The sequence below is a fragment of the Carettochelys insculpta genome, chromosome 6 (assembly GCF_033958435.1).
Source record: "Carettochelys insculpta isolate YL-2023 chromosome 6, ASM3395843v1, whole genome shotgun sequence".
Classification (NCBI taxonomy): Eukaryota; Metazoa; Chordata; order Testudines; family Carettochelyidae; genus Carettochelys; species Carettochelys insculpta.
In genome coordinates, this window is record NC_134142.1 from 126,350,875 (window position 1) to 126,376,938 (window position 26,064).

General features: G+C 65.3%; 2 protein-coding genes across 5 annotated transcripts in view; both read right to left on the bottom strand.

Moving 5' to 3' along the window:
* Positions 1-50: 50 nt before the first annotated feature.
* On the bottom strand, positions 51-4,060 carry PRRT2 (proline rich transmembrane protein 2). The gene is made up of 2 exons (XM_074998434.1): positions 3,594-4,060; positions 51-662 (listed from the first exon to the last, which is right to left on the bottom strand). The coding sequence occupies exons 1-2, from the start codon at positions 3,903-3,905 to the stop codon at positions 51-53; spliced, it is 924 nt and encodes a 307-aa protein (XP_074854535.1). The 5' UTR covers positions 3,906-4,060.
* A 2,256-nt stretch (positions 4,061-6,316) lies between these two features.
* Positions 6,317-26,064, bottom strand: part of MAZ (MYC associated zinc finger protein) — a 32,307-nt gene continuing 12,559 nt past the window's right edge. For 2 of the 4 annotated variants that reach the window (XM_074998413.1, XM_074998410.1), the window contains exons 6-7: positions 9,941-10,160; positions 6,693-6,830 (exon numbers count right to left, since the gene is read on the bottom strand). In XM_074998413.1, coding sequence (XP_074854514.1) covers positions 9,955-10,160 — 206 coding nt within the window. In that variant the 3' untranslated portion in view covers positions 6,693-6,830; positions 9,941-9,954. Of the gene's footprint in view, positions 6,831-9,940; positions 10,161-26,064 lie in introns of all 4 variants that reach the window. The other 2 variants (XM_074998412.1, XM_074998411.1) reach the window with 2 other exon arrangements.

Below are 26,064 nucleotides of genomic sequence, written 5' to 3' on the forward strand. Positions count from 1 at the left end.
GGGAGGCCCCGAGCCCGCAGCGAGACGCAGCCCTGCTGTCATGCAACTGTTTATTGGCTCTGCCCACCAGTGTGGGGCTGGCCATGGGGTTGGGGCCCTGAGCCCCTTTGCCCTATAACCAAGCCTGTCTGTCCAGCCTCCCAGGCCCTGCCCTGCGTGCGTAACATTGGCACGTCAAGAACGAACCATGAGCCCCCTCCCACCATGGGCTTGCCCGGTACCCAGGGGCCGGCGTGCAAGGGGGCCAGGCCGGGGACACCCCTGCCTAGCTGCGGAGGGAGCTTGGGCCTGGAACAAGTGGAAGTCTCTGGGGCAGGACCCAGCGTGGTCCTGGGGGCTGTTGTCCTGCTGTCCGCATGGGGCAGTGAGAAAGCTGGGGGGCTCCTCCGGCTATGTCTGTCCTTCTCCTGCCCAGTGTTCGGCAAATGCACAACTGCTTGTCTCTGCCCCATGGGTGCTGGACCCTGGCGCTGGCTGTGTACGGCCATCTGGGCGCTGGGCTCCGGTGCTGGCTGGGCGCTGGGCTCCGGTGCTGGCTGGGTCCTGGGTTCTGGCGCTGGCTGCGTGTAGCTGGCTGGGCGCTGGGCTCCCGGTGCTGGGCTCCGGCGCTGGCTGTGTGTGGCCGGCTGGGCTCTGGGCAAGGCTGTGAACATGGCCATTGCCTGGAAGGTTGGTGGTAGACAAACAGCTGGACAGACTAATGGTTATATTGATGGCCAGCCGGACAGACGGCTGGATGCATGTGGAGGACAGATGGTGGGACGCACAGAGGGATAGCCAGCAGAATGGAAAGATGGTTGGACGCATGGCCAGCTAGCTGGGTGCATGTGGATGGACGTGTCTGGACAGAAGGGTGGAGGGACAGTTGGTTGGACGGACGGATGTATGGAGCACTAGTGCATGCAGATGGACAGATGGCGGGACACGTGGATGGATGGGGGGATGGCTGGACAGACCAATGGTTATCTTGATGGCCAGCAGGACAGACAGCTGGGTGCATGTGCAGAGACGGACGGCTGGCCAGACGGTCAGCTGGATGGAGAGGGGGACAGCCAGCTAGCTGGGTGCATGCAGATAGACAGATGTCTGGCCAAACAAGGACAGACAGACATGGTTGGCCAGACGGCTGGACAGGTGACTGGCGCATGGGGCCGGGCGGGCGGATGAAAAGCTAGCTGGGTGCATGCAGCCACACAGCTGGCTGGACAGAGGGCTGGATGTGTGTGTGGGGGGAGGGGAGGGGGGGGCAGGTTTTCCTCCATGTTCTCCTTCTGTTCTTTTCCAGGTCCCTGCCCAGCTGGGGTTGGGGGCTGGGCACCCCCCCCCCCCCCCCAGACAGCTGCCCCCAGCGGTGTGGTGTGCCATGGCCCAGCATCGTCACCGAAACACTGGGGGGCAGCCAGACGGTTAGTGCAGGACAGAGCTGAGTGGCCATGGGGCATGTGGAGGCTGTATCAGGCTGGGCCATGCAGGGTGTGCTGGGGCGTGGGGGGAGGGGAGTGGCCTTGGGGGAGTTTCAGAGCCCTGGGGCTTGAGTGGGGTTGCGAGTGTCCTGTGGGGGGGCGGTCGTAGGGCAGGGCAGGGCAGGTCCCAGACCTGGGTTCAAAGTACGTCAGGCCCTGGGGCCAGGCTGTGTCCTGGTGCTGGGCCGTGTCCTGGGGCCAGGCCAGGCTGTGTCCCTAGGGGAGGGCAGCCACAGGCCAGGAGCTGGGCTGGGCTGCAGCTGAGCCGGGAGCAGCTGTGGGCACCGTGCTGGCTCCTTGGGCTGGGGCAGCAGTGCCAGGCTGACGGGGCCATGTGGGCTCCCTGGGCAGCACAGGGCCAGCTCCGGCCCGGGGGGGGTGTTGTGGGCCTGGCAGGGGTGGGGCTAGGGGCAGTGCGGGCTTGTGGGGGGCAGCGCGGGCTTGTGGGGGGCAGCACAGGGCCAGCTTCGGCCCGGGGGGGGTGTTGTGGGCCTGGCAGGGGTGGGGCTAGGGGCAGTGCGGGCTTGTGGGGGGCAATGTGGGCCTGTGGGGGGCAGCGCGGGCTTGGGGGGGGCAGCACAGGGCCAGCTTCGGCCCGGGGGGGGTGTTGTGGGCCTGGCAGGGGTGGGGCTAGGGGCAGTGCGGGCCTGTGGGGGGCAATGTGGGCCTGTGGGGGGCAGCGCGGGCTTGTGGGGGGCAGCGCGGAGGCCAGCAGGTCTGAAGGGGTGAGGCTCCAGCTGCATAAGGAGATTCTGGGGGGCGGCTCGGGGCGACGCAGGTGCTGCGGGGGATGGGGACCCCACACTCACAGCCGAAGTTGAGGGCAAGCGCAAGGCCGGTGACCAGCAGCCCCCCGAGCAGGGCCACCAGGCCAAGCAGTCTGGCCACATGGCCCAGGCGCTGCGCCCCCTCCAGGTCCCCCTGCTGCGGGACTGCAGGAAGAGACAGGCCCCAGCCCGGCTCTGGCCCAGCCACGGGGAGCAATGTGGGAGGGGAGCAGAGGAGGATGTGGGGGCAGACAGGGGCTCCGATGCAGAGGGCGGGGTAGCACTGAAGATGTTGGGCTGTGGGTTACAGGGGGAACTATGGGGCAGCCAGGGGGGCTCTTGGGTACATTGGCAGCTGTGAGGGGGGGGCAGTGGTGCAGATGGAGGGCTGGGGGCAGGTTGGGCAGTGCTGGAGGAGAGGGGCCGGGGGGTATGTGGGGGGGCTGTGGGACAGGAGGGGCAGTGCTGGAGGAGGAGGGGGGCCGGGGGGGTTACGTGGGGGGGCTGTGGGGCAGTGCTGGAGGAGAGGGGCCGGGGGGGTTACGTGGGGGGCTGTGGGGCTGGAGGAGGAGGGGGGCCGGGGGGGTTACGTGGGGGGGCTGTGGGGCAGTGCTGGAGGAGGGGGGCCGGGGGGGTTACGTGGGGGGCTGTGGGACAGGAGGGGCAGTGCTGGAGGAGGGGGGCCGGGGGGGTTACGTGGGGGGCTGTGGGACAGCGCTGGTGGAGGAGGAGGGGGGCCGGGGGGGTTACGTGGGGGGCTGTGGGACAGCAGGGGCAGTGCTGGAGGGGGAGGAGGGCCGGGGGGGTTACGTGGGGGGCTGTGGGACAGCGCTGGAGGAGGAGGGGGGCCGGGGGGGTTACGTGGGGGGCTGTGGGACAGGAGGGGCAGTGCTGGAGGAGGAGGGGGGCCGGGGGGGTTCGTGGGGGGCTGTGGGACAGCAGGGGCAGTGCTGGAGGGGGAGGGGGGCCGGGGGGTTATGTGTGGGGGCTGTGGGGCAGTGCTGGAGGAGAGGGGCCGGGGGGGTTACGTGGGGGGCTGTGGGACAGGAGGGGCAGTGCTGGAGGGGGAGGGGGGCCGGGGGGGTTACGTGGGGGGGCTGTGGGGCAGTGCTGGAGGAGGGGGGCCGGGGGGGTTACGTGGGGGGCTGTGGGACAGGAGGGGCAGTGCTGGAGGAGGAGGGGGGCCGGGGGGTTATGTGTGGGGGCTGTGGGGCAGTGCTGGAGGAGAGGGGCCGGGGGGGTTACGTGGGGGGCTGTGGGACAGGAGGGGCAGTGCTGGAGGACGGGGGGTACATGGGGCACAGTGGAAGAGGTTGGGTGGTGCTGGAGGGGGCCGTGCCGTGCCGTGCCGAAGGGGGCTCACCATGACGGCGTAGACGAACGCCCCGATGCTGGGGGTGGGGCAGCGCGGCCAGCAGGATGAAGTCCCAGGGCTTTTCGCTGCCCCCTCCCTCGAGGGCTGGTGGCTCAGGGGGCACTGGGGGTATCCCGCCAGGTGCAGCTGGGAGCCCACTAAACTGCCCCCCCCATTAGCACTGGGTCTCCCCCCCCCGGGGGGAGCTGCCTGGAGAGCCCCAGGAGGGGGTGAGGGGGTGGGAGGGCTGGGGGAGCCCCCCCCCCCAAACCACAGTCCTTCCGTTGAGCTGGCCCCCCCCACCTCCACAATCACAGGCATGCCTGGTGATGGGGAGGGGCCGGGTCCAAGGGCGGGGTGGGGCCCCTAGGGGGGCGGTTCCGGGGGGGTCGTAACTGACGCTCTAGTGGGTCCAAGAGGGGTGACTCATCCTTCTCTGGGGTGTCCACCATTGGGGAACCCGTGGGGGAGGCAGAGACAGGGATACGGGCCCCCCACTGACCCCCCCCACCCCACTCTGGTCCCTCCCTTCTCATCCCGCCCCCCCACCTGTTGACCCAGCCCCCGCCCCACCCACTGCCCCCCGCTTGGCAGGCGGCTCCGGCCGGGGCTGCCCGGTTACTACCTGCGGCGCTGCCGCTGCGGCGGAGGAGGCGGCTGCAGACGGGCTCCCCGCCCCGGCCACGCCGCAGCAGCAGGGATGCAGCTAGCGCAGGAAACGCGCACCCCCCCCTCCCCACCCCCGGCCTTGTCAGGGGCCGGCATTCCCCCCCCCAGCCGCCTCCCGCCGGGGCGGAGCGACGGGCTGCGTTGGCGGGGCGGGGGGCGAGAGCGTGCCTGGCGCAGGCGGGGAATTGCTGTGGGGGGGGGGGTGGGCCGGCGGAGGCGGGGTATTGCCTGGGGGGGGGTCCCGGTGGCGAATTGCGGGGGGGGGGGGAGTGCCTGGCGGAGGCAGGGAATTGCTGTGGGGGGGGGTGGGCTGGCGGAGGCGGGGAATTGGTGGGGGGGGGGAGTGCCAGCGGAGGCGGGGAATTGCGGGGGCGGGGGGGGGGTGAGTGCCAGCGGAGGCGGGGAATTGCGGGGGGGGGGGGGGGTGAGTGCCTGGCGGAGGCAGGGAATTGATGTGGGGGGGGGGGCTGGCGGAGGCGGGGAATTGGGGGCGGGGGAGTGCCAGCGGAGGCGGGGAATTGCGGGGTGCGGGGGGGGGGGGGGTGAGTGCCAGCAGAGGCGGGGAATTGCGGGGTGCGGGGGGGGGGTGAGTGCCAGCGGAGGCGGGGAATTGCGGGGGCGGGGGGGGGGTGAGTGCCGGCGGAGGCGAGGAATTGCGGGGTGCGGGGGGGGGGGTGAGTGCCGGCGGAGGCGAGGAATTGCGGGGGCGGGGGGGGTGAGTGCCGGCGGAGGCGAGGAATTGCGGGGGCGGGGGGGGGGGGTGAGTGCCGGCGGAGGCGAGGAATTGCGGGGTGCGGGGGGGGGGGGTGAGTGCCAGCGGAGGCGAGGAATTGCGGGGGCGGGGGGGGGGGTGAGTGCCGGCAGAGGCGAGGAATTGCGGGGTGCGGGGGGTGAGTGCCGGTGGAGGCGGGGAATTGTGGGTTGTGTGTGTGTGTGTGTGTGAGACCCGCACAGCACGCCCGGACCTGGGCATGGAACCCGCAGCAGGGGCGGCACGTTTCGGCACTTCCCAGGGCAGCCTCAGGGCACGGGTCCCGCAGGGACTCCCTGTCCCGGCGCCGGAACTGCCGGGGGCGGCGGGAGGGCCCAGAGTGGGCAATCGGCGCCGGACCCACCGCCCCTGCGAGAGGGGGACGGGGACAGCCGGTAGCCGGGGCGTGGCGGGATTGTGTCCCAAGGGGGCTCATGTGGCCCCCCACATGGGGGGGAGCTATGGCACTGGGGGGGCATGGCCCCAGGAGGGGTGGGTGGAGGGCAGGGTGCCAGGCCAGCTCCCTGCTACGCTGTGAGAAGCACTCAGGCGGGAGGCGATTTATTGGGGGGGTTCTTGCGTGGGGTACAAGAGAACAGGGCGCGCGGGTCCCCCGACGTCAGGGCCATGCAGGGCGGAGCTGAATCCACGCGAGACACCAACACGAGAAAACAGAAGAAAATCGTAAAAGCCCCTGGAGGGGGCAGGGGCCCTGGACAGAGGGGAGTGGGGTGCTGCGGGGGGGGGGAGGGGGAGGGAAGTGGGGGCTCACCCATGCCAGGGGGGAATGGGGCCAGAGCTACAGACTGCTGGGAGCAAGGAGCTGGGACCAACCCCCAGCTGTCAGTGACACCCCACCCCTGCCCTACATCCCCCACCACAGGCCCCTTTCTGCCCTGTCCCCAGCCCCGAAGCCTAAGCCCTGGTCCCCTGCCCCCTCCGCACCCTGTCCCCAGCCCCACGCCCTCCCAAGTGCCCGCCCCACCCCCTAAGCCCTGATCCCCTGCCCCCTCCACACCTTGTCCCCAGCCCCCCACCCTCCCGGGTGCCAGCCTTGCACCCCTGCCCGACAACCCCCTGCACCCTGTCCCCAGCTCCCTGCCCTACACCCCCCACACCCACTCCCTGGTCACCCCCGCCCTAAGCTGTCCCCCACCCTACACCGCCCCAGCACCCTGTCCCCAGCCCCAGCTCCGTCCTATGACCCCCCCACACTTTTCCCAGCCTCACGCCTGCCCTCCCCCACCCTGGCCCTGGCCCATGCCCTGGCTCCGGGTCCAGCGCTGTGGCCCACGACTGACCTGCACTGCAGGTCCCTACCCCCAGTTCCCAGCCGGCCCGGGGCTCCCTGTCTTGTGCCCAGGGTCCTCAACCCTCCCCCCAGCCCCCACCCTAGGCTACTCCTGAGCTCCCTGTTCTGCCCCGGGGCCTGCCCGGGCTCCCCAGCCCCCTGCTAGCCCAGCTCCAGGCTCCCCAGCACCGCTGCCAGTGTGGCTAGTGGGGGCCACCGCCCCCTCGCCCATCCCCCTACCAAGGATGGAACGACAGAGCCCCTCTCTGGGGGGAGGGAAAGGGGGGGAGGGAAGGGGGCCCTGGCTCTCCGGTGTAGCCGAGATCCAGTCCTCTCTGGCCGCGGCGGGCTCCAGCAGCCGGGGCGAGGGGGCACGACACGAGAGGTGGGCAGCGCCTGCTCCCCAGGAATCACCAGGGCTGCGTGGGCAGCGGCTGGCTTACCACCGGGGCCCCCTCCATGGGCAGGACAGTGACGGCTGAGGTGGGTGGTGCTGCCGCAGCCGCCGCAGCCAAGGGGCACAGCTCGCCGGTACCTGCAGGGGAGACGGAGATAAGCCAACAGCCACAAGGCTTCTTGTTCACTCTGAACCCTACTGACTGTCACCCACACAGTGCCGCCTCCCTGCCGCCCCCCCAGGCCTGCAGCACAGCCAGCCGGCCTCACAATCAGAGATGGGGAAGGAATGAACACCAGCTCCTTCGGCCTTGGGGCACATAGCCAGACAGCCGCCCCGGGCGCCGGGGTTCCCTGCAGACCTCGGGCACACGGCCAGGCACAGCCGCCCCGGGCGCCGGGGTTCCCTGCAGACCTCGGGCACACGGCCAGGCACAGCCGCCCCGGGCGCCAGGGTTCCCTACAGACCTCGGGCACAGGGCCAGACAGCCACCCCAGATGCTGGGGTTCCATACAGACCTCGGGGTGCTGGGCCCAGACACTGGGGTTCCCAACAGACCTCAGGTTCCTGGGCCCAGATGCAGCCACCCTGGATGCTGGGGTTCCCTACAGCATGCCTCAGGGCGCATGACCCAGAGGCAGCTGCCCTGGACGCCGCGGCTCCCTGCAGACCTTGGGCACACGGCTAGACAGCCACCCCGGACGCCAGGGATCCCTGCAGACCTCAGGGTGCTGGGCCCAGACGCAGCTGTCCCAGATGCTGGGGTTTCCTACTGACCTCAGGGTACAGGGCCCAGACGCAGCTGCTCTGGGTGCTGGGGTTCCCTACAGACCTTGGGGTGCTGGGCCCAGACGCAGCCACCCTGGATGCTGGGGTTCCCAACAGACTTCGGGGTACTGGTCCCAGACGCAGCTGCCCCAGACATCAGGGTTCCCTTCAGACCTCGGGGAGCATGGCCAGATGCAGCCGCTCTGGACACCAGGGTTTCCTACAGACCTCAGGGTGCTGGGCCCAAATGCAGCCACCCCGGATGCCGGGGGTTCCCTACAGACCTTGGGGTACAGGGCCCAGATGCAGATGCAGACGCTCCGAGTGCCCGGGTTCCCTACAGACCTTGGGGCTCATGGTCAGATGCAGCCGCCCCGGATGCCGGGGTTCCCTACAGACCTCAGAAGGCAGGGCCCAGACGCAGCCGCCTCGGACACCAGGGTTCCCTACAGACCTTGGAGTACAGGGCCCAGATGCAGCCGTCCCGGACGCCAGGGTTCCCTGCAGACCTCAGGATACAGGGCCCAGATGCAGATGCAGCCGCTCCGGGCACCAGGGTTCTCTACAGACTTCGGAAGGCAGGGCCCAGAAGCAGCCGCCCCAGATGCTGGGGTTCCCTACAGACCTTGGGGGCGCATGGCCAGATGGAGCCGTCTCAGACACTGGGGTTCCCTACAGACCTCAGGGTGCAGGGCCCAGACGCAGCCACCCCAGATGCCAGGGTTCCCTACAGACCTCAGGGTGCAGGGCTCAGACGCAGCCGCCCCGGATGCTAGGGTTCCCTATAGACCTTGGGATGCAGGGCCCAGACACAGCCATCCCTGATGCCAGGGTTCACTACAGATCTTGGGGCGCATGGCCAGATGCAGCCACCTTGATGCCGGGGTTCCCTACAGACCTTGGGGCGCATGGCCAGACGCAGCCGTCCCGGACACCGGGGTTCCCTACAGACCTCAGGGTGCTGGGCCCAGACGCAGCCACAGCCGCAGCCGCCCCAGATACCGAGGTTCCGTACAAATGTTGGTGGGATGTAGTGGTGGGTGGATGTGTGTGAGCAACAGGCCAAGCAGCTCCCCCGGCTGGGTGCCCCATGGGGCTGGAATAGCAGCTGGCAGCTGACACCTCTGTCTGGGCACAGGGAGGGGAAGAGCCCAGCTGGGCTGAATCGGAGGCAGCCGTTTGAAGCTGGGGGAGAGGGAGCTGGAAGGCAGCCAGCCTGGCGAGGGGGAAGCTACACCCCAGAGGGGCACCCCTCGGGCTCCTCTCCCCAGCATGGGTTGGAATGACTGTCTCTGTCAGCTGCACTGATCCCCCTACACCGCGCTGTGTCCCTGGCAGCTCATAAACTCCCTGTTCTACCTGCTGAGTGAGAGTCACTCCTGCCTGTGGATGGGGCGCAGAGCTTGGGGACCCTGAACCCCATTACCACTGGGATGCAGGCCTAGACACTGCTGGCCTGGACACCAGGGTCCCTACAGACATTGGGGGCCAGGGCCCAGATGCCACTGCCTTAGACACTGTGACAAGGTTGGGGGGGGGTGAGCTCTGCCCCCAGCCGCAGACAGAAGGGACTGGGGGGTCGGCGAACCCCTTGGGGATGTGGGGGTGAGCAGCGGGGACCCTGCACCGGGACACAGCCGCCCTGGGGACGGACGCAGCCCGTCTGTGTGGGACCCGGCACGGGGATGCAGCCGCCCTGGGGTAGGATGCAGCCCATCTCTGCGGGACCCTGCACCAGGACGTAGCCACCATGGGGTGGGACGCAGCCTGTCTGTAGCCAGGAGGGACTGGGGGGTCGGTGAACCCCTTGGGGATGTGGGCGGGGGCGAGCTCTGCCCCAGCTGCAGCCAGGAGGGACTGGGGGTCGGTGAACCCCTTGGGGATGTGTGGGGGGGGTGAGCTCTGCCCCAGCCGCAGCCAGCAGGGACTGGGGGTTGGGGAACCCCTTGGGGATGTTGGGGGAGGGGCGAGCTCTGCCCCAGCCGCAGCCAGGAGGGACTCACTGAGCAGGGGGGCGAGAAGGTTTATTGGGCGACAGGGACACGGCGCGGTACAGAGGTGTCAGTGCAGCAGGCAGAGACCGTCCGTCCAACCCGTCCTGGGCCCCCAAGCTTGGGCCCCCCTTTGTGTCGCTCCCTCAGCCCAGGCTAACTGCTCCCCTCCCCCGGGTCCAACTCACCCCGGCCGCGCCCCACCCCCCCCCTCCTGTTCCCCAGGGCACAAAGGTGTCGCCTGCGGGGCTCCTCCCAGCGCTGTGCTCTAGGGCCGCCCAGTGCCAGGTGGGGACGCTGCCGGGGCACCAGGGGGTAACACCCCCCACACCTCACTTCGGCACATGGGATTCCCAACAGGCTTTGGGGCATAGGCCCAGGCGCAGCCGCCCCGGAAGCTGCAGCTCCCAAGAGACCTTGGCATGCAGGGCCCAGGCGCAGCCGCCCCGGATGCTGGGTTCCCCCTCCCCTAGTAGGTGAGCAGCTTGCCTGTCCCTGGCGATTCACCGCAGCGGTTGGGCCTCAGCGGGCGTGGCCCCAGCCCCCTCTCCAGCTCCGGCCCCGGCGTGCGTCTGCAGGTGCCCGTTGAGCTGTGCCGGGGTCTTACAATGCACGCCACACAACTTGCAGAGGAAACGCTCGACGCGCGGGGCCGACAGTCCATGGTCCTTGACTGCATGCACCCTGAGGTAAGCCGCTGTGGTGAACCCTACGGGGGGGCGAGAAGGACAACCACCGGGTCAGCGTCTGCCACACAACCCTGGGGCCTGTTGTACTCTGCTGCTGCGGCACCTTTCCCCAGAGGTGGCTGCATCTCAGCACTGCGCAAAGGCGTTTCGGTATAAATAGCTGCAGCGCCCTGCACCAGGGGGCTGCATCCTGGCTTTGGACGAGAGGGCCCTATAAGCTGCCACCGACCCCCCACAGAGGCAGTGGCGCCCTGGCTTTGGATGAGGCGTCCCTGTATAAACAGCCTCCACACTCCACCTCAGAGGCAGCGGCGTCTCAGCCCTCAGCACGGCTCCCTCTCAATCTTCCCACTAACTTCTTCTGTCCAGGGGAGGAACAAAGGTTCTCCTGTGCCCACGGGCTGCGCGCAGGTGAGGCGCACGCTGCCAGCTCGGCATGATGTGCACGTCGGCTGGGCAGTGCCTGCCTCTCGGGGGGGCCCCAGCGCTACACTGCCAGGGAGTGCTGCTCCCAGAGCAGGGGTCCGCCCACCCCAGGGCAGCTGCGTCCCGGTGCGGGACCAACCAGACATGCTGCGTCCCACCCCAGGGTGGCTGCGTCCTGGTGCAGGGCCCAACCAGAAGGGCTGTGTCCCACCCCAGGGCGGCTGCGTCCCATGGCGGGGTCCCATACAGACGGGCTGCGTCCCAGTGCGGGGTCCATACAGACGGGCTGCGTCCCACCCCAGGGCGGCTGCGTCCTGGTGCAGGGCCCAACCAGACGGGCTGCGTCCCACCCCAGGGCGGCTGCGTCCCAGGGCGGGGTCCCATACAGACGGGCTGCGTCCCACCCCAGGGCGCCTGCATCCCAATGCGGGGTCCATACAGACGGGCTGTGTCCCACCCCAGGGCGGCTGCGTCCTGGTGCAGGGCCCAACCAGACGGGCTGCGTCCCACCCCAGGGCGGCTGCGTCCCAGGGCGGGGTCCCATACAGACGGGCTGCGTCCCACCCCAGGACGGCTGCGTCCCAGTGCGGGGTCCATACAGACGGGCTGCGTCCCACCCCAGGGCGCCTGCATCCCAGTGCAGGGTCCATACAGACGGGCTGCGTCCCACCCCAGGGCGGCTGCGTCCCAGGGCGGGGTCCCATACAGATGGGCTGCGTCCCACCCCAGGGCGGCTGCGTCCCAGGGCGGGGTCCCATACAGACGGGCTGCGTCCCACCCCAGGGGGGCTGTGCCCAGTGTGGGATCCCATACAGATGGGCTGTGTCCCAGTACAGGGTCCCATACAGACAGGCTGCGTTCCACTCCATGGGGGCTGTGCCCAGTGTGGGATCCCATACAGACGGGCTGTGTCGCAGTGCGGGGTCCTGTACAGACAGGCTGCGTCCCACTCCATGGGGGCTGTGCCCGGGGCGGGGTCCCATTCAGACAGGCTGCGTCCTACCCCAGGGGGGCTGTGCCCAGTGCAGGGTCCCATACAGACGGGCTGCGTCCCAGCCCACGGCAGCTGCGTCCCTGTATGGGACCCCGCACTGGGACACAGCCCCCCTGGATGGGGACACAGACTGTCTGTATGGGACCCCGCACTGGGACACAGCCCCCCTGGATGGGGACACAGACCGTCTGTATGGGACCCCGCACTGGGACGCAGCCCCCTTGGGGTGGGACGCAGCATGTCTGTATGGGACCCCACACCGACGGGCTGCGTCCCACCCCAGGGTGGCTGCGTCCCAGGGCGGGGTCCCATACAGACGGGCTGCGTCCCACCCCAGGGGGGCTGTGCCCAGTGTGGGATCCCATACAGATGGGCTGTGTCCCAGTACAGGGTCCCATACAGACAGGCTGCGTTCCACTCCATGGGGGCTGTGCCCAGTGTGGGATCCCATACAGACGGGCTGTGTCGCAGTGCGGGGTCCTGTACAGACAGGCTGCGTCCCACTCCATGGGGGCTGTGCCCGGGGCGGGGTCCCATTCAGACAGGCGGCGTCCTACCCCAGGGGGGCTGTGCCCAGTGCAGGGTCCCATACAGACGGGCTGCGTCCCAGCCCACGGCAGCTGCGTCCCTGTATGGGACCCCGCACTGGGACACAGCCCCCCTGGATGGGGACACAGACTGTCTGTATGGGACCCCACACTGGGATGCAGCCGCCGTGGGGTGGGACACAGCCCGTCTGTATGGGACCCCACACTGGGATGCAGCCGCCGTGGGGTGGGACACAGCCCGTCTGTATGGGACCCCGCACTGGGATGCAGCCGCCGTGGGGTGGGACGCAGCCTGTCTGTATGGGACCCCGCACTGGGACGCAGCCCCCTTGGGGTGGGACGCAGCCTGTCTGTATGGGACCCCACACCGACGGGCTGCGTCCCACCCCAGGGCGGCTGCGTCCCAGCGCGGGATCCCATCCACACGGGCTGTGTCCCACCACAGGGTGGCTGCATCCCGGTGCGGGGTCCCATACAGACGGGCTGCGTCCCACCCACAGGGTGGCTGCATCCCGGTGCGGGGTCCCATACAGACAGGCTGTGTCCCACCCCAGGGCAGTGTGTCCCGGTGTGGGGTCCCATACAGACGGGCTGCGTCCCACCCCAGGGCGGCTGCGTCCCAGCGCGGGATCCCATCCACACGGGCTGTGTCCCACCACAGGGTGGCTGCATCCCGGTGCGGGGTCCCATACAGACGGGCTGCGTCCCACCCACAGGGTGGCTGCATCCCGGTGTGGGGTCCCATACAGACAGGCTGTGTCCCACCCCAGGGCAGTGTGTCCCGGTGTGGGGTCCCATACAGATGGGCTGTGTCCCACCCCAGGGCAGCTGCGTCCCTGTGCGGGATCCCATCCACACGGGCTGCGTCCCACCCCACAGCAGCTGCGTTCCGGTGGAGGGTGTGATGAGGTGGGGGTGTGCATGTGACAGAGTGAAAAGCTCCCCTGCAGAGATAGCTGAGTTCGTCTGTATCTTCAAAATAAACAAGTCCTGGGGCACCTCTCGACAAACATTATTTTTAGCATAAGCTTTCGTGGGCAAAGACCCGCTTCGTCCCATGCATGAGTGAGGGGATTTCAGAGGAGGGTAGAAAGAGGGAGTCCCCTGCTGTCTGTAATCTGAGCTGTCAGGTAGCACCTGTCCCTGAACGAAGAGCGGGAAGGAGCCGAGCTGCGTTTGATCAGATGCAGCAGTTAGAAGCTGTGGGAGAGAGGGAAGGCAGCCAGCCTAGTGAGGGGGGAAGCTAGATGCCAGTTGGGGGCACCCCTGGGGTTCCTCTCCCCAGGATGGGTTGGAATGACTGTCCCTGCAGCCTCATAAACTCCTGGCTGCGGCCGGGGCGCAGAGCCTGGGGACCCCTAAACCTCATGACAGCTGGTGGCAGAGTGGGATGCACTGCACACGTTGATGGGCTCCCAGCAGAAGGAAGGAGACCCACAAGAGCCAGGGGAGCTGGAGGCAGAACAAAGCGATTTTTGGGAACCGTGGGGCGCTGCAGCTTTGGCCGGTGAGTCGGCACCCGGGGAACAGCCGGGAGATGGATCACACCTGACTCCCGAAGGCAGACCTCGTGGGGCCGTGCAGAGGGGTCTGACCGTGGGGAAGGCGACCAAGGCCCAGCTGATTGCCCGGCTGGAAGAGAATGACCCATCCAGGGGGCCAGATCCCGTCCCAGCAGGAAGCAGCCGGTCACCTCCTGGGAGCGTTTCGGACTCTCAGGCAGGAGCCGGGGCTGGACGCTCCCAGACGGACGCGGTGCCCACCAGGCCGCACCCCGCTAGTAGTGGTTCGTCCCAGGCGGAGCCCCCCCCGACAGAGCTGCGACGGCTGGAGATCCAGGTGCGATTACGGGAACTGGAAGACCAGGCGAGACAGAGGCAGCACGAGTGCCAAGAACGAGAGAGAGAGGCAGCGGGAGCACGAGCGGCCCATGGCAGAGATGAGACGTGAGGAGGCCCCGGCTGTGGTGAGTGGGAGGAGGGCCAGGAGGCCCGGGACCGGCAGTCACTTTGAGACACACGTGCTGGCCCCATGTAAGGACGTGGGGGACCCGGACGGTTTCTCACCTCCTTCCAGCGGGTCGGCGAGGTGCACCGGGTCCCCCCAGCCGAATGGCTCTGGCAGCTCACCCCCTGGCTGGACCAGAAGGCCGCAGAGCTGCTCAGCCAGCTGGAGGGGCTGCAGCCCTGTGACTACGAACGGGTCAGACAGGCCCTGCTGCAGACTTTCAGGCTGACCTCCGGGACGCACAGGAAGAAGTTCCAGGAGGTGCAGAAGAGGCCAGAGGAGACCTGCTTAGACCTGGCCTCCCGCCTGTGCAATACGACCGCAAGTGGGCGTTCGGGACGGGGGCCCAGACCGCAGACGACCTGGTTAAGCCGATGGCCCTGGAACGGTTCTATGGAGTGTGTCTGCCCGACCTGAGGATGTGGCTCAAGGACGGGAAGCCGGAGGACACACACGGAGCAGGGAAGCTGGCTGATGAGTTCACAAACAGCCGGGCCAGGTGTGAAAGAGAGTCCCGGAGGGACAGGTTCCCAGCTGTACAACGGGGGGAATCACTTATGGTGCAAGCCCAGAAAACGGGCAACGCATCCACCCCACAGAGGGCTAACTACAGCCAGGCCAAGCAGCAGATCCAGGGACACAAGATCTGGGCTATCATTGAGGGCGGAAGGAGCGTAGACAGGCCCCATACCCCACGTTCCCAGACAGGTTGAGCAGGCTGGAAACTCATGGAATCAACTGGTGGAGTCCCAGTGGCCAGAGGGGCTGGCTGTCCAGGCAGGGGGAGCTGGTGGTATGTCCTCAGCTTGGGAGGAGCTGGGCCCAGGGACCAGTTCCTCAGGGGTCCCAGAGGCAGAGGTCTTGGTTTATAGTGTGGGTGGCACTGCCTCTGCAGCGCGAGTGCCTCACACCCCTCAAGGCGGATGGGAGAAAGGCCACGGGGTTCTGGAACAGGGGCACGGACCTGACGCTGGCCCAGCCCAGGATGGTGGCACCAGACCAGATGATGCCCAACTCCCACCTGACAGTACTGGGAATTGACGGGACCCCTTTCAAGGTGCCCACAGCAAGGGTGCACCTGAAATGGGGGGACAAGGAGTGCCCCAAGGAGGTGGGCGTGCACTGTCATTAACCTGCCGCCGTACTAATGGGAGGTGACATGGAGCACTGGTCAGGTGAACGTCCTCATGCCCTGGGCTTGAGGCACAGCCGAAGGAGGCGAGGGGGGCTCTTAATGGATTGGGGGGAGGATACCCAGCCAAAGCCACAGAGGCCAACCTTGGGAGTCAGAGATCCCCCCCAAGAGCTGGGGCTCCCAGGCTGGTGGTCCTGAACCCAGGCAGGGAGAGGGAAGTGGCTCCCACCCCTTCCCCAGCCAAGGAGTTACAGGTGGAGATGCAGAGATCCCTCCCTGCAGAAGCTAAGGGAACTGGTCAGCCTCAGCCCAAACCCACCACTAGGGAGGGCTGCAGGGGGAGACTCCTGTGAGAGAAGGGATTCCTATACTGGAAACTGGTTCCCACATGCAAAGTGGAGCTGTGGGGGGAATCCAGAGCCAACTGGTAGTTCCCAAAAGTGCTGCCTCAGGCTGCTGTGCCTGGCCCAGGACGTCCCACTCCACAATACACCAGGGGATCCAGCGCACCAGGAAGAGGCTGTTAAAGAAATTTTTCTGGCTGGAAAGCAAAGGAAGCAAAAGGACGGGAATGACCGTAACGTCCCGGCCTGAGCCTATGCCACCGGGGACCAAGTGATGATTCTCGTACCCGTGCGGCGGAACAAGCTGCAAGGGGCCTGGGATGGCCCCTTCAAGGTGGTCAAACAGATAAATGAGGTGAACTGTGTGGTGGAACTGTCAAACTGGGCTCACAGCCACTGGGACTATCATGTGAACATGATGAAACCTTACTGGGACAGGGAGAACTTGGTGCTGGCCATGTGCAGGCATCGGGAGGGGCAGGGGGATGATCCCTTGGTGAATCTGCTCACAGGGACTGGAGCCGGCTCCTTGCTGGAGTCTGTTCCCCTCTCGGACCAGCTGACCCCTGCCCAGCAGATGGAGACCAGGGAGGTGCGTTCACACTGAGGGCTGTTCTCTGATCAGCCAGGACTCACTCACTCACCTGTCCACCAAGTGGAGACAGACGCCCGCACTCCGATAAAGTGTGCGCTGTTCAGAGCCATGGGGAAAACAGCCCAGGACATAGAATGGAATGTCCAAGACATACTGGCTCTGGGGGTGATCCAGCGTCCTCCAGCCCCTGGGCCTCTCCCATGGTGCTGGTCCCCAAAAGGGATGGGTCTGTCTGGTTTTGAGTGCACTATCGCAAACTCAATGGCATCTCCGCGTCGGATGGCTACCCCTAGCCCAGGCCATATGTCCTCCTGGACAAGCTGGGGGGAGCCCGCGACCTCACCAAGGGGTACTGGCAAGTGCCAGTGGATCAAGATGCCTGGCTCGAGTCGGCTTTCACCACGCTGGTGGGGCTCTAGGAGTTCGTGCTCCTGCCTTTTGGCCACAGTTCCAGTGTCTGGTGGACCAGCTGCTGTGGGGGATGGGGAGCTTTGCCCTGGCTCACATGGACAACATTTGTGTCTTCAGCCAGACATGGGAGCCCCATGTGTCCCAGGTCAGCCAGGTGCTGGACCGACTTCATGCAGCTGAGCAAACTATCAAAGCAGGGAAGTGCAAGGTGGGGATGGATGAGGTGACCTACCTGGGCCACAAGGTGGGCAGCAGCTGCTTAAAGGAAGAGCCAGCTGAAGTGGAGGCCGTTAGGGACTGGCCAGTGCCCCAAACTCAAAAGCAGGTCCAGGCCTTCATTGGGGTAGTGGGGTACTACCAGAGGTTTGTGTCCCACTTTAGCTCCATCGCAGCCCTCTCACCGAGCTGTGTGAGAAGGTGAAGCCTGACAAGGTGATCTGGACTGAGCAGTGCCAGGAGGCCCTCTGTGCGCTGAAGGAGGCCCTGGTCAGGGCCCCAGTGCTGGTGATCCCAGACTTCGAGAAGCCCTTCCTGGTGTTCACCGACGCCTCAGACGTGGGGCTGGGGGCGGTGCCAATGCAGGTGAATGACAAGGGGGAGAAACACCCCGTTGTGTACCTGAGTAAGAAGCTGCTGCTCCGGGAGCAGAACTACGCGGCCATAGAGAAGGAATGTCTGGCCATGGGGTGGGCGCTGGGGAAGCTGCAGCCGTACCTGTTTGGACGGCGTTTCACCATGTACACCGATCGCTCACCCCTGACCTGGCTGCAGCACATGAAAGGGGCCAACGCCAAGCTCCTGTGGTGGAGTCTGCTCCTGCAGGACGACGACATGGAGGTGGTCCACGTGAAGGGGAACAACAACACCATAGCCGATGCCCTGTAATGCAGGGAGGGCCCCGAACTGCCCCAGGTCACTGGCTGAGTGACCCTGCTCAGCTTGGTCTGGAAGGGGGGAGAGATGTGATGGAGTGGGGGAGGCGGGTGAGCTTTTGCGGGACAGACCCACTTCTGAACGCGGATCTGATGAAGCGGGTCTCTGCCACGAGAGCTCAGCACCAAATAACTCATTGTGTTAGTCTTTAAAGTGCTACAACGCTGCTGCTTTGTTTTGTTGGAGTACAGGCTAACACGGCCACCTCTGTTCCCAGTCTGGCTGGATGTCTATGGCACAGGCTTAGAAGCTCCCACAGGCTGGGGTGACCCCCCCAGCACTGTAACCTCAGCTGGCAGGTGTGATGGGGTTCGGGGTCCCCATGCACTGTACCCCATCCAGTGGCAGGAGTGACATACTCAGCAGGTACAACAGGAGGTTTATTAGGCAACAGATGCCCAGTTTCTCACAGAAGCATCAGTACAGCAGTCAGATACAGTCCTTCCAACCCGTCCTGGGGAGAGGAGCCCGAGGGGGGCCCCTCTGGGGTGTAGCTTCCCCCTCGCCAGGCTGGCTGCCTTCCAGCTCCCTATCCCCCCCAGCCTCTAACTGCCGCCTCTGATTCAAACCCAGCTCAGCTCCTCCCTCCTCTTTGTTCAGGGCTGAGGTGTTACCTGCCAGCCTAGGTTATAGCCCCAGGGTCATCCTTAGCCACTGGGAGCTGCTCTGCTTGTCTCTCACATCCAGCCTGAGTCTCACACATGCACCCCCCCCAACTCCACCACATCTCTCCCCACTTCCAGACCGAACTGAGCGGGGTCACTCAGCCAGTGACTGGGGCAGTTTGGGGCCTTCCCTACGTGACAGAGCATTGGCTGTGGTGTTGTTGTTCCCCTTGATGTGGACCACCTCCATGGCGTAGTCCTGCAGGAGCAGCTCCACCGCAGGAGCTTGGCGTTGGCCCCTTTCATGTGATGAAGTGAATCTGTGCTCCTGAAAGCTCATGCTCAACACTTTTCTGTTAGTCTATAAGGTGCCACAGGACCCTTCGTTGCTGTTACAGATCCAGACTAACACGGCTACCCCTCCGATACTTCCATGTGATGCAGCCAGGTCAGGGGTGAGTGATCAGTGCACACGGTGAAACGCCGTCCAAAGAGCTACGGCTGCAGCTTCCCCGGAGCCCACCCCATGGCCAGACATTCCTTCTCTATGGACGTGCAGTTCTGCTTCCGGGGCAGCAGCTTCTTGCTCAGGTACACGACGGGGTGTTTCTGCCCCTTGTCGTTCACCTGCATTAGCACAGCTCCCAGCCCCACGTCTGAGGCGTCGGTGAACACCAGGAAGGGTTTGTTGAAGTCTGGATTTGTCAACACTGGGGCCCTGACCAGAGCCTCCTTCAGCGCGCAGAGGTCCTCTTGGCACTGCTCGGTCCAGACCACCTTGTCAGGCTTTCCCTTTTTACACAGCTCCGTGAGGGGGACTGCGATGGAGCTAAAGTTGGGCACAAACCTCCGGTAGTACCCCGCCATCCCAATGAAGGCCTGGACTTGTTTCTTAGTCTGGGGTGTTGGCCAGTCTCTGACAGCCTCCACTTTAGCTGGCTCCGGCTTTAAGCAGCCGCTGCCCACCTTGTGGCCCAGGTAGGTCACCTCAGCCATCCCCACCTTGCACTTCCCCTGCCTTGATAGTCAGCCCGGCCTTCTGGAGTCGGTCCAGCACCTGCTTCACCTGGAACACATGGTCCTCCCACGTCTGGCTGAAGATGCAAATGTCGTCCATGTAAGCCAGGGCAAAGCTCTCCATCCCTTTCAGTAGCTGGTCCACCAGACGCTGGAAGGTAGCGGGTGCCCCCTTGAGGCCAAAGGGCAGGACCAGGAACTCGTAGAGCCCCACAGGGGTGATGAAAGCCGACTTGAGCCGGGCATCTTCGTCCAATGGCACTTGCCAGTACCCCTTGGTGAGGTCAACAGTGGTGAGGTAACGGGCTTCCCCCAGCTTGTCTTATAGGTCGTCAGGCCTGGGCATGGGGTAGGCGTCCAATACAGTGATGGCGTTAAGCTTGCGATAGTCCACACAAAACCGAACAGACCCATCTTTTTTAGGGACTAACACCACGGGAGAGGCCCAGGGGCTGGACGAGGGTTGGATCACCCCCAGAGCCAGCATGTCTTCAACCTCCCGCTCTATGTCCTGAGCCGTCCTCCCTGTGGCTCTGAACGGCACACACTTGATAGGGGCGTGGGTGCCTGTCTCTATTCGGTGGACAGCCAGGTCAGTGCGTCCGGGTCTGTCCGAGAACAGCTGTTGGTGCGAATGCAGCACCTCCTTGATCTCCGTCTGCTGGGCAGGGGTCAGCTGGTCTGAGAGGGGAATAGACTCCAGCAAGGAGCCGGCTCCAGTTCCTGTGAGCAAATCCACCAAGGGATCATCCCCCTGCCCCTCCCAGTGCCTGCACACGGCCAGCACCAAGTTCTCCCTGTCCCAGTACGGTTTCATTATGTTCACTTGATAGATCTGGTGGCTGTGCGCCCGGTTCAACAGTTCCAACACGTAGTTCACCTCATTTAGCTGTTTGATGACCTTGAAGGGCCCATCCCAGGCCGCTTGCAGCTTGTTCCGCCGCACGGGTACGAGAACCATCACTTGGTCCCCGGTGGCATAGGCTCGGGCCCGAGCGTTACAGTCATACCAGACCTTTTGCTTCCTTTAGGCCATGGAGAGGTTCTCCCTGGCCAGGCCCATGAGCTGGGTGAGTTTTTCCCAGAAGGTCAGTACATACTGTACCACTGACTCCCCTTCAGGAGAGGCCGTCCCCTCCCACTCTTCTCTGAGCAAGTCCAAGGGTCCCCATACCCTCCTTCCGTACAGCAGCTCAAACGGGGAGAACCCCGTGGATTTCTGGGGCACCTCCCTGTATGCAAACAGCAGGTGGGGTAAGTACTTGTCCCAGTCATGGGGGTATTGATTCATGAAGGTTCTCAGCGTCTGCTTTAGAGTCCTATTGAACCTCTCCACCAGCCCACTGGTCTGCGGGTGGTAGGCTGTGGCCCAGGTGTGCCGGACCCCACACTTGTCCCACAAGCTTTGCAGCAGGGCCGACATGAAGTTGGATCCCCGATCCGTGAGGACCTCCTTGGGGAACCCCACTCTGCTGAACATGGACAGCAGTGCATCCGCCACGGTGTCAGAGTCGATAGAGGTCAAGACCACTGCTTCAGGGTATCGCGTGGCAAAATCTACCACCACCAAAATATATTTCTTTCCTGAACGCGTCGCCTTGCTGAAGGGTCCCACTATGTCCACAGCCACTTTCTGGAAAGGCTCCTCTATGATGGGCAGTGGCCTCAGGGTGGATTTCCCCTTGTCCCGGGTCTTCCCCACCCTCTGGCAGGGATTGCAGGACAGGCAATATAGATGGACAGCTGCAAAGATCCCTGGCCAAAAAAAGTTCTGTAACAACCTTCCCCTGGTGCGGTGGATCCCCTGGAGTCCTGCGAGCGGGATATCATGGGCTAGGTACAGCAAACTGTGCCGGTACTTTTGGGGAACCACCAGTTGCCTCTGGACCTTCCATGGCTCCGCTTTGCATCTAGGAACCCATTCCTGGTATAGGAATCCCTTTTCCCACAGGAATCTCTCCCTGCAGCCCTCCCCCAGCTGTGGAGCTGGGCTGAGAGGGGCCAGTTCCCTCAGCTTCTGCAAGGAGGGGTCTCTCTGCTGCTCTGCCTGGAACTCTTCGGCCAGGGCAGGGGCAGAAGCCACTTCCCCCTCCTTGCCTGGCTCCAGCACCACTGGCCTGTGAGATCTGGTTTTTGGGGGCCCCTTTCTCTCAGGGTTGGCCCCTGTGGCTTCGGCTGGGTATGTACCCCCAAATTTGGGGAACGCACCCCTCATTTTCTTTGGCTGCAGGTCAAGACCACAGTACGAGGGCGTTCACCTGGCCAGTTCTCCAGGTCACCCCCCATCAGTACATCCGCCGGCAAATGGCTGTGCACGCCCACCTCCTTGGGGCCTTCCTTATCCCCCCATTTCAGGTGCACCCTCGCCATGGGCACCTTGAAAGGGGTCCCGTCAATTCCCATTACAGTCAGGTGAGAATTGGGTATCATCCGGCCCGGTGCCACCACCCCGGGTCGGGCCAGTGTCACGTCAGCGCCTGTGTCCCAGAACCCCGTGACCTTTCTCCCGTCTACCTCGAGGGGTGTGAGACACTCGCTCCGCAGAGGCAGTGCCGCCCCCACTCTGTAAACTGACCTCTGAGCATTTGGCCCCCCCGAGGAGCTGGTCTGTGGGGCAGACTCGGCCCAATCTGAGGACCCACTGTCAGCACCACCCACCTTGGCCGCCAACTCCTCTTGCTTCTGGGACTCCACCCAGTTGACTCCCTGACCCCCCGGCCTGCTCAACCTGTCTGGGAACTTGGGGCACTGGGCTGATCTATGCCCCTTTCGCCCACAGCGATAACAGCCCGGGTCTTGCTGTGTCCCTTGAGCTGGCTGCTCTGTCCAGGCTCTGGCTTGGCCCTCTGGGGGTGGGCGGCCGGCCCCTCTTTCCTGGGCTCACCCAAGCGGTGATCCCCTCTGCCGTACAGCCAGGAACCAGTCTTTCTGGGACTTCCTCTCTCTCCGGGACTCCCTCTTTTTCTGGGGCTCACTTTCAAACATGGCCCGGCTGTTTGTGAAGTCATCTGCCAGTTTCCCTGCATTGTGTGAATCCCCTGTCCTCCGGTCCACGAGCCACACCCTCAGGTCAGGTGAGCACATCTCGTAGAATCGCTCCAGGACCGTCAGCTCGATCAGGTCCTCTACGGACTGGACTCCCATTCCGAACGCCCACTTCCGGTAGTATTGCCTCAGGTGGGCGGTCGTATCTACATGGGTTTCCTCTGGCCTCTTCTGCGCCTCCTGGAACCTCTTCTTGTACATCTCCGGAGTCAGCCCGAACTTATGCAGCAGGGCCTCTTTGACCTGTTCATAGTCCCCAGGCTGCAGCCCCTCCAGCTGGCTGAGCACCGCTGCCGCCTTCTGGCCCAGCAAGGGGGTGAAGTGTTGCAGCCATTCAGCTGGGGCAACCTTGTGCAGCTCACAGGCTCATTCAAAGGCGGTAAGGAACTCGTCCACGTCCCCTGGGTCCTGAAACTGGGCCAGCACGCGCGTCTCCAAGTGACTGGCCACCCCGAGCCGTCTGGCCCTCTCCCCGCTTACGGCAGCTGGGGCCTCTTGGCGTCTCGCCTCCACCATGGCCTGCTCGTGCTCCTGCTCTTTCTCCTCCCACTGTCTCTCTTGTAGCTGGCACTTGTGCTCGCGCTCTCTGTCCCGTTTCTGACGCTCATGTTCCCTCTGCCGTTCCTGGGCTTCCAGTTCCTTTAATCTCACCTCAAGCTCCAGCCGTTGCAGCTCTGTGGCGGGGGACTCTGCCCGTGATGGACCACCACTAGCTGAGCGCGACCTGGTGGGCACCGTGTCTGTCTGACGACGTCGAGCCCCCACTCCTGTCGGAGAATCAGGAACGCTTCCCGAGGGTGACCGGCCACTTCCTGGTGGCACAGGCTCTGGCCCCCCGGATCGGTCACTCTCTTCCAGATGGGCAATCAGCTGTGCCTTAGTTGCCTTCCCCATGGGCAGGCCCCTCTCTCTGCACAGCCCCGCTAGCTCTGCCTTCAGGAGTCGGGTATAATCCATCTCCCCGCCGTCTCCCAGGGTATCCACTCACCAGCAGCAGCTGCAGGACTCGTTCTATTCCACCTCTGGCCCCTCTGGCTCTTCTGAGGCTCTTTCCTTCTGCGCTCAGTCAGCCACTGCTGGGCGCTCATCCGTGGGTGCAGTGCATCCCACTTCTGACATCAGTGTGGTGGGGTTCAGGGGTCCCCCTGCACTGCAACCTGTCCACTGGCAGGAGTGACTCTCACTCAGCAGGTACAACAGGTGGTTTATTAGGCAACAGATGCCCAGTTTCTCACAGAAGCATCAGTACAGCAGTCAGAGACAGTCCTTCCAACCCGTCCTGGGGAGAGGAGCCCAAGGGGTGCCCCTTTGGGGTGTAGCTTCCCCCTCGCCAGGCTGGCTGCCTTCCAGCTCCCTCTTCCCCCCCGCCTTCAAACCCAGCTCGACTCCTCTCTCCTCTTTGTTCAGGGCTGAGGTGTTACCTGCCAGCCTAGGTTATAGCCTCAGGGTCATCCTTACCCGCTGGGAGCTGCTCTGCTTGTCTCACACATGCACTCCCCCCAGTCCATCACAACAGGTCACACGTCTATCCCGGACACAGAGCAGGGAGGAGACCAGCTGAATTCTGAATCAGATGCCCTAGCTGGAAGCTGACGGGAGAGGGGAAAGGCAGCCAGCATGTGCTGAGGGGAGGTAAACCCCAGAAGGGGCACCCCTCAAGGCTCCTCTCCCCAGAATGGGCTGGACGGATTGTCTCTGCCAGCTGCATTGACCCCTCTGCACTGCGCTATGTCTCTGTCAACTAACAAACTCCCCATTCTACCTGCGGAGTGAGGAGGACTTCTGGCTGCGGACAGGGTGCAGAGCTTAGGGACCCCTGAACGCCAGTCTGTGGGATTCCACATAGACAGTTTGCACACTCCAACCCAGAGAGGGATGCATCGCAGGTAGAGTGTCCATGGAAATAGTCTGCAAACCACCTCCCGAAGTGCCAGCCTCCCGGTGCGGGGTCCCATACAGACGGGCTGTGTCCCACCCCAAGGGGGCTGCGTCCCAGTGCGGGGTCTCATACAGACGGGCTGCGTCCCACCCCAAGGGGGCTGCGTCCCAGTGCGGGGTCTCATACAGACGGGCTGTGTCCCACCCCAGGGCTCCTGCATCCCAGTGCGGGGTCCCATACAGACAGGCTGCGTCCCACCCCAGGGCTCCTGCATCCCAGTGCGGGGTCTCATACAGACGGGCTATGTCCCACCCCAGGGCGCCTGCATCCCAGTGCGGGGTCCCATACAGACGGGCTGCGTCCCACCCCAGGGCGCCTGCATCCCAGTGCAGGGTCTCGTACAGACGGGCTGCGTCCCACCCCAGGGCGGCTGCATCCCAGTGCAGGGTCTCGTACAGACGGGCTGCGTCCCACCGCAGGGCGGCTGCGTCCCAGTGCGGGGTCTCATACAGACGGGCTGTGTCCCACCCCAGGGCGGCTGCATCCCAGTGCAGGGTCTCATACAGACGGGCTGTGTCCCACCCCAGGGCTCCTGCATCCCAGTGCGGGGTCTCATACAGACGGGCTGTGTCCCACCCCAGGGCGCCTGCATCCCAGTGCGGGGTCCCATACAGACAGGCTGCGTCCCACCCCAGGGCTCCTGCATCCCAGTGCGGGGTCCCATACAGACAGGCTGCGTCCCACCCCAGGGCTCCTGCATCCCAGTGCGGGGTCCCATACAGACAGGCTGCGTCCCACCCCAGGGCGCCTGCATCCCAGTGCGGGGTCCCATAGAGACGGGCTGCGTCCCACCCCAGGGCGCCTGCATCCCAGTGCGGGGTCCCATACAGACAGGCTGCGTCCCACCCCAGGGCGCCTGCATCCCAGTGCAGGGTCCCATACAGACGGGCTGTGTCCCACCCCAGGGCGCCTGCATCCCAGTGCGGGGTCCCATACAGACAGGCTGCGTCCCACCCCAGGGCGGCTGCATCCCAGTGCAGGGTCTCGTACAGACGGGCTGCGTCCCACCGCAGGGCGGCTGTGTCCCAGTGCGGGGTCTCATACAGACGGGCTGTGTCCCACCCCAGGGCGGCTGCGTCCCAGTGCGGGGTCTCATACAGACGGGCTGTGTCCCACCCCAGGGCGGCTGCATCCCAGTGCGGGGTCCCGTACAGACGGGCTGCGTCCCACCCCAGGGCGGCTGCGTCCCAGTGCGGGGTCCATACAGACGGGCTGCGTCCCACCCCAGGGCGGCTGCGTCCCAGTGCGGGGTCCCGTACAGACAGGCTGCGTCCCACCCCAGGGCGGCTGCATCCCAGTACAGGGTCCCATACAGACGGGCTGCGTCCCACCCCAGGACGGCTGCGTCCCAGTGCGGGGTCCCATACAGATGGGCTGCGTCCCACCCCAGGGCGCCTGCATCCCAGTGCGGGGTCCCGTACAGACAGGCTGCGTCCCACCCCAGGGCAGCTGCGTCCCAGTGCGGGGTCCCACAGAGACGGGCTGCGTCCCACCCCAGGGCGCCTGCATCCCAGTGCGGGGTCCCATACAGACAGGCTGCGTCCCACCCCAGGGCGGCTGTGCCCGGTGCAGGGTCCCCTAGAGATGGGCCACATCCCACCGCGGAGTGACACACACAGGGCAGCTCAGTACGAGTGTGACAGGCAGCGCGGAACAGACCGCTCATGCCCCAGGGCGGCTGTGTCCTGGTGCGGGCGACACACACAGGGCGGCTCAGTAGGAGTGTGACAGGCAGCGTGGAACAGACCGCTCATGCCCCAGGGCAGCTGTGTCCCGGTGCGGGCGACACACACAGGGCGGCTCAGTAGGAGTGCAACACATAGCACGGAACAGACCGCTCACGCCCCAGGACGCCCGTGTCCCGGTGCAGGTGACACACACAGGGCAGCTCAGTACGAGTGTGACAGGCAGCACGGAACAGACCA

Excerpts from the sequence above, each read along its gene's own strand:
- PRRT2 (XM_074998434.1), bottom strand. The coding sequence starts at position 3,905 with ATGCCTGTGATTGTGGAGGTGGGGGGGGCCAGCTCAACGGAAGGACTG. Across the intron at positions 663-3,593 it reads CGTTCGTCTACGCCGTCATG|GCAATGGCCATGTTCACAGC; the intron begins GTGAGCCCCCTT and ends CCAACCTTCCAG.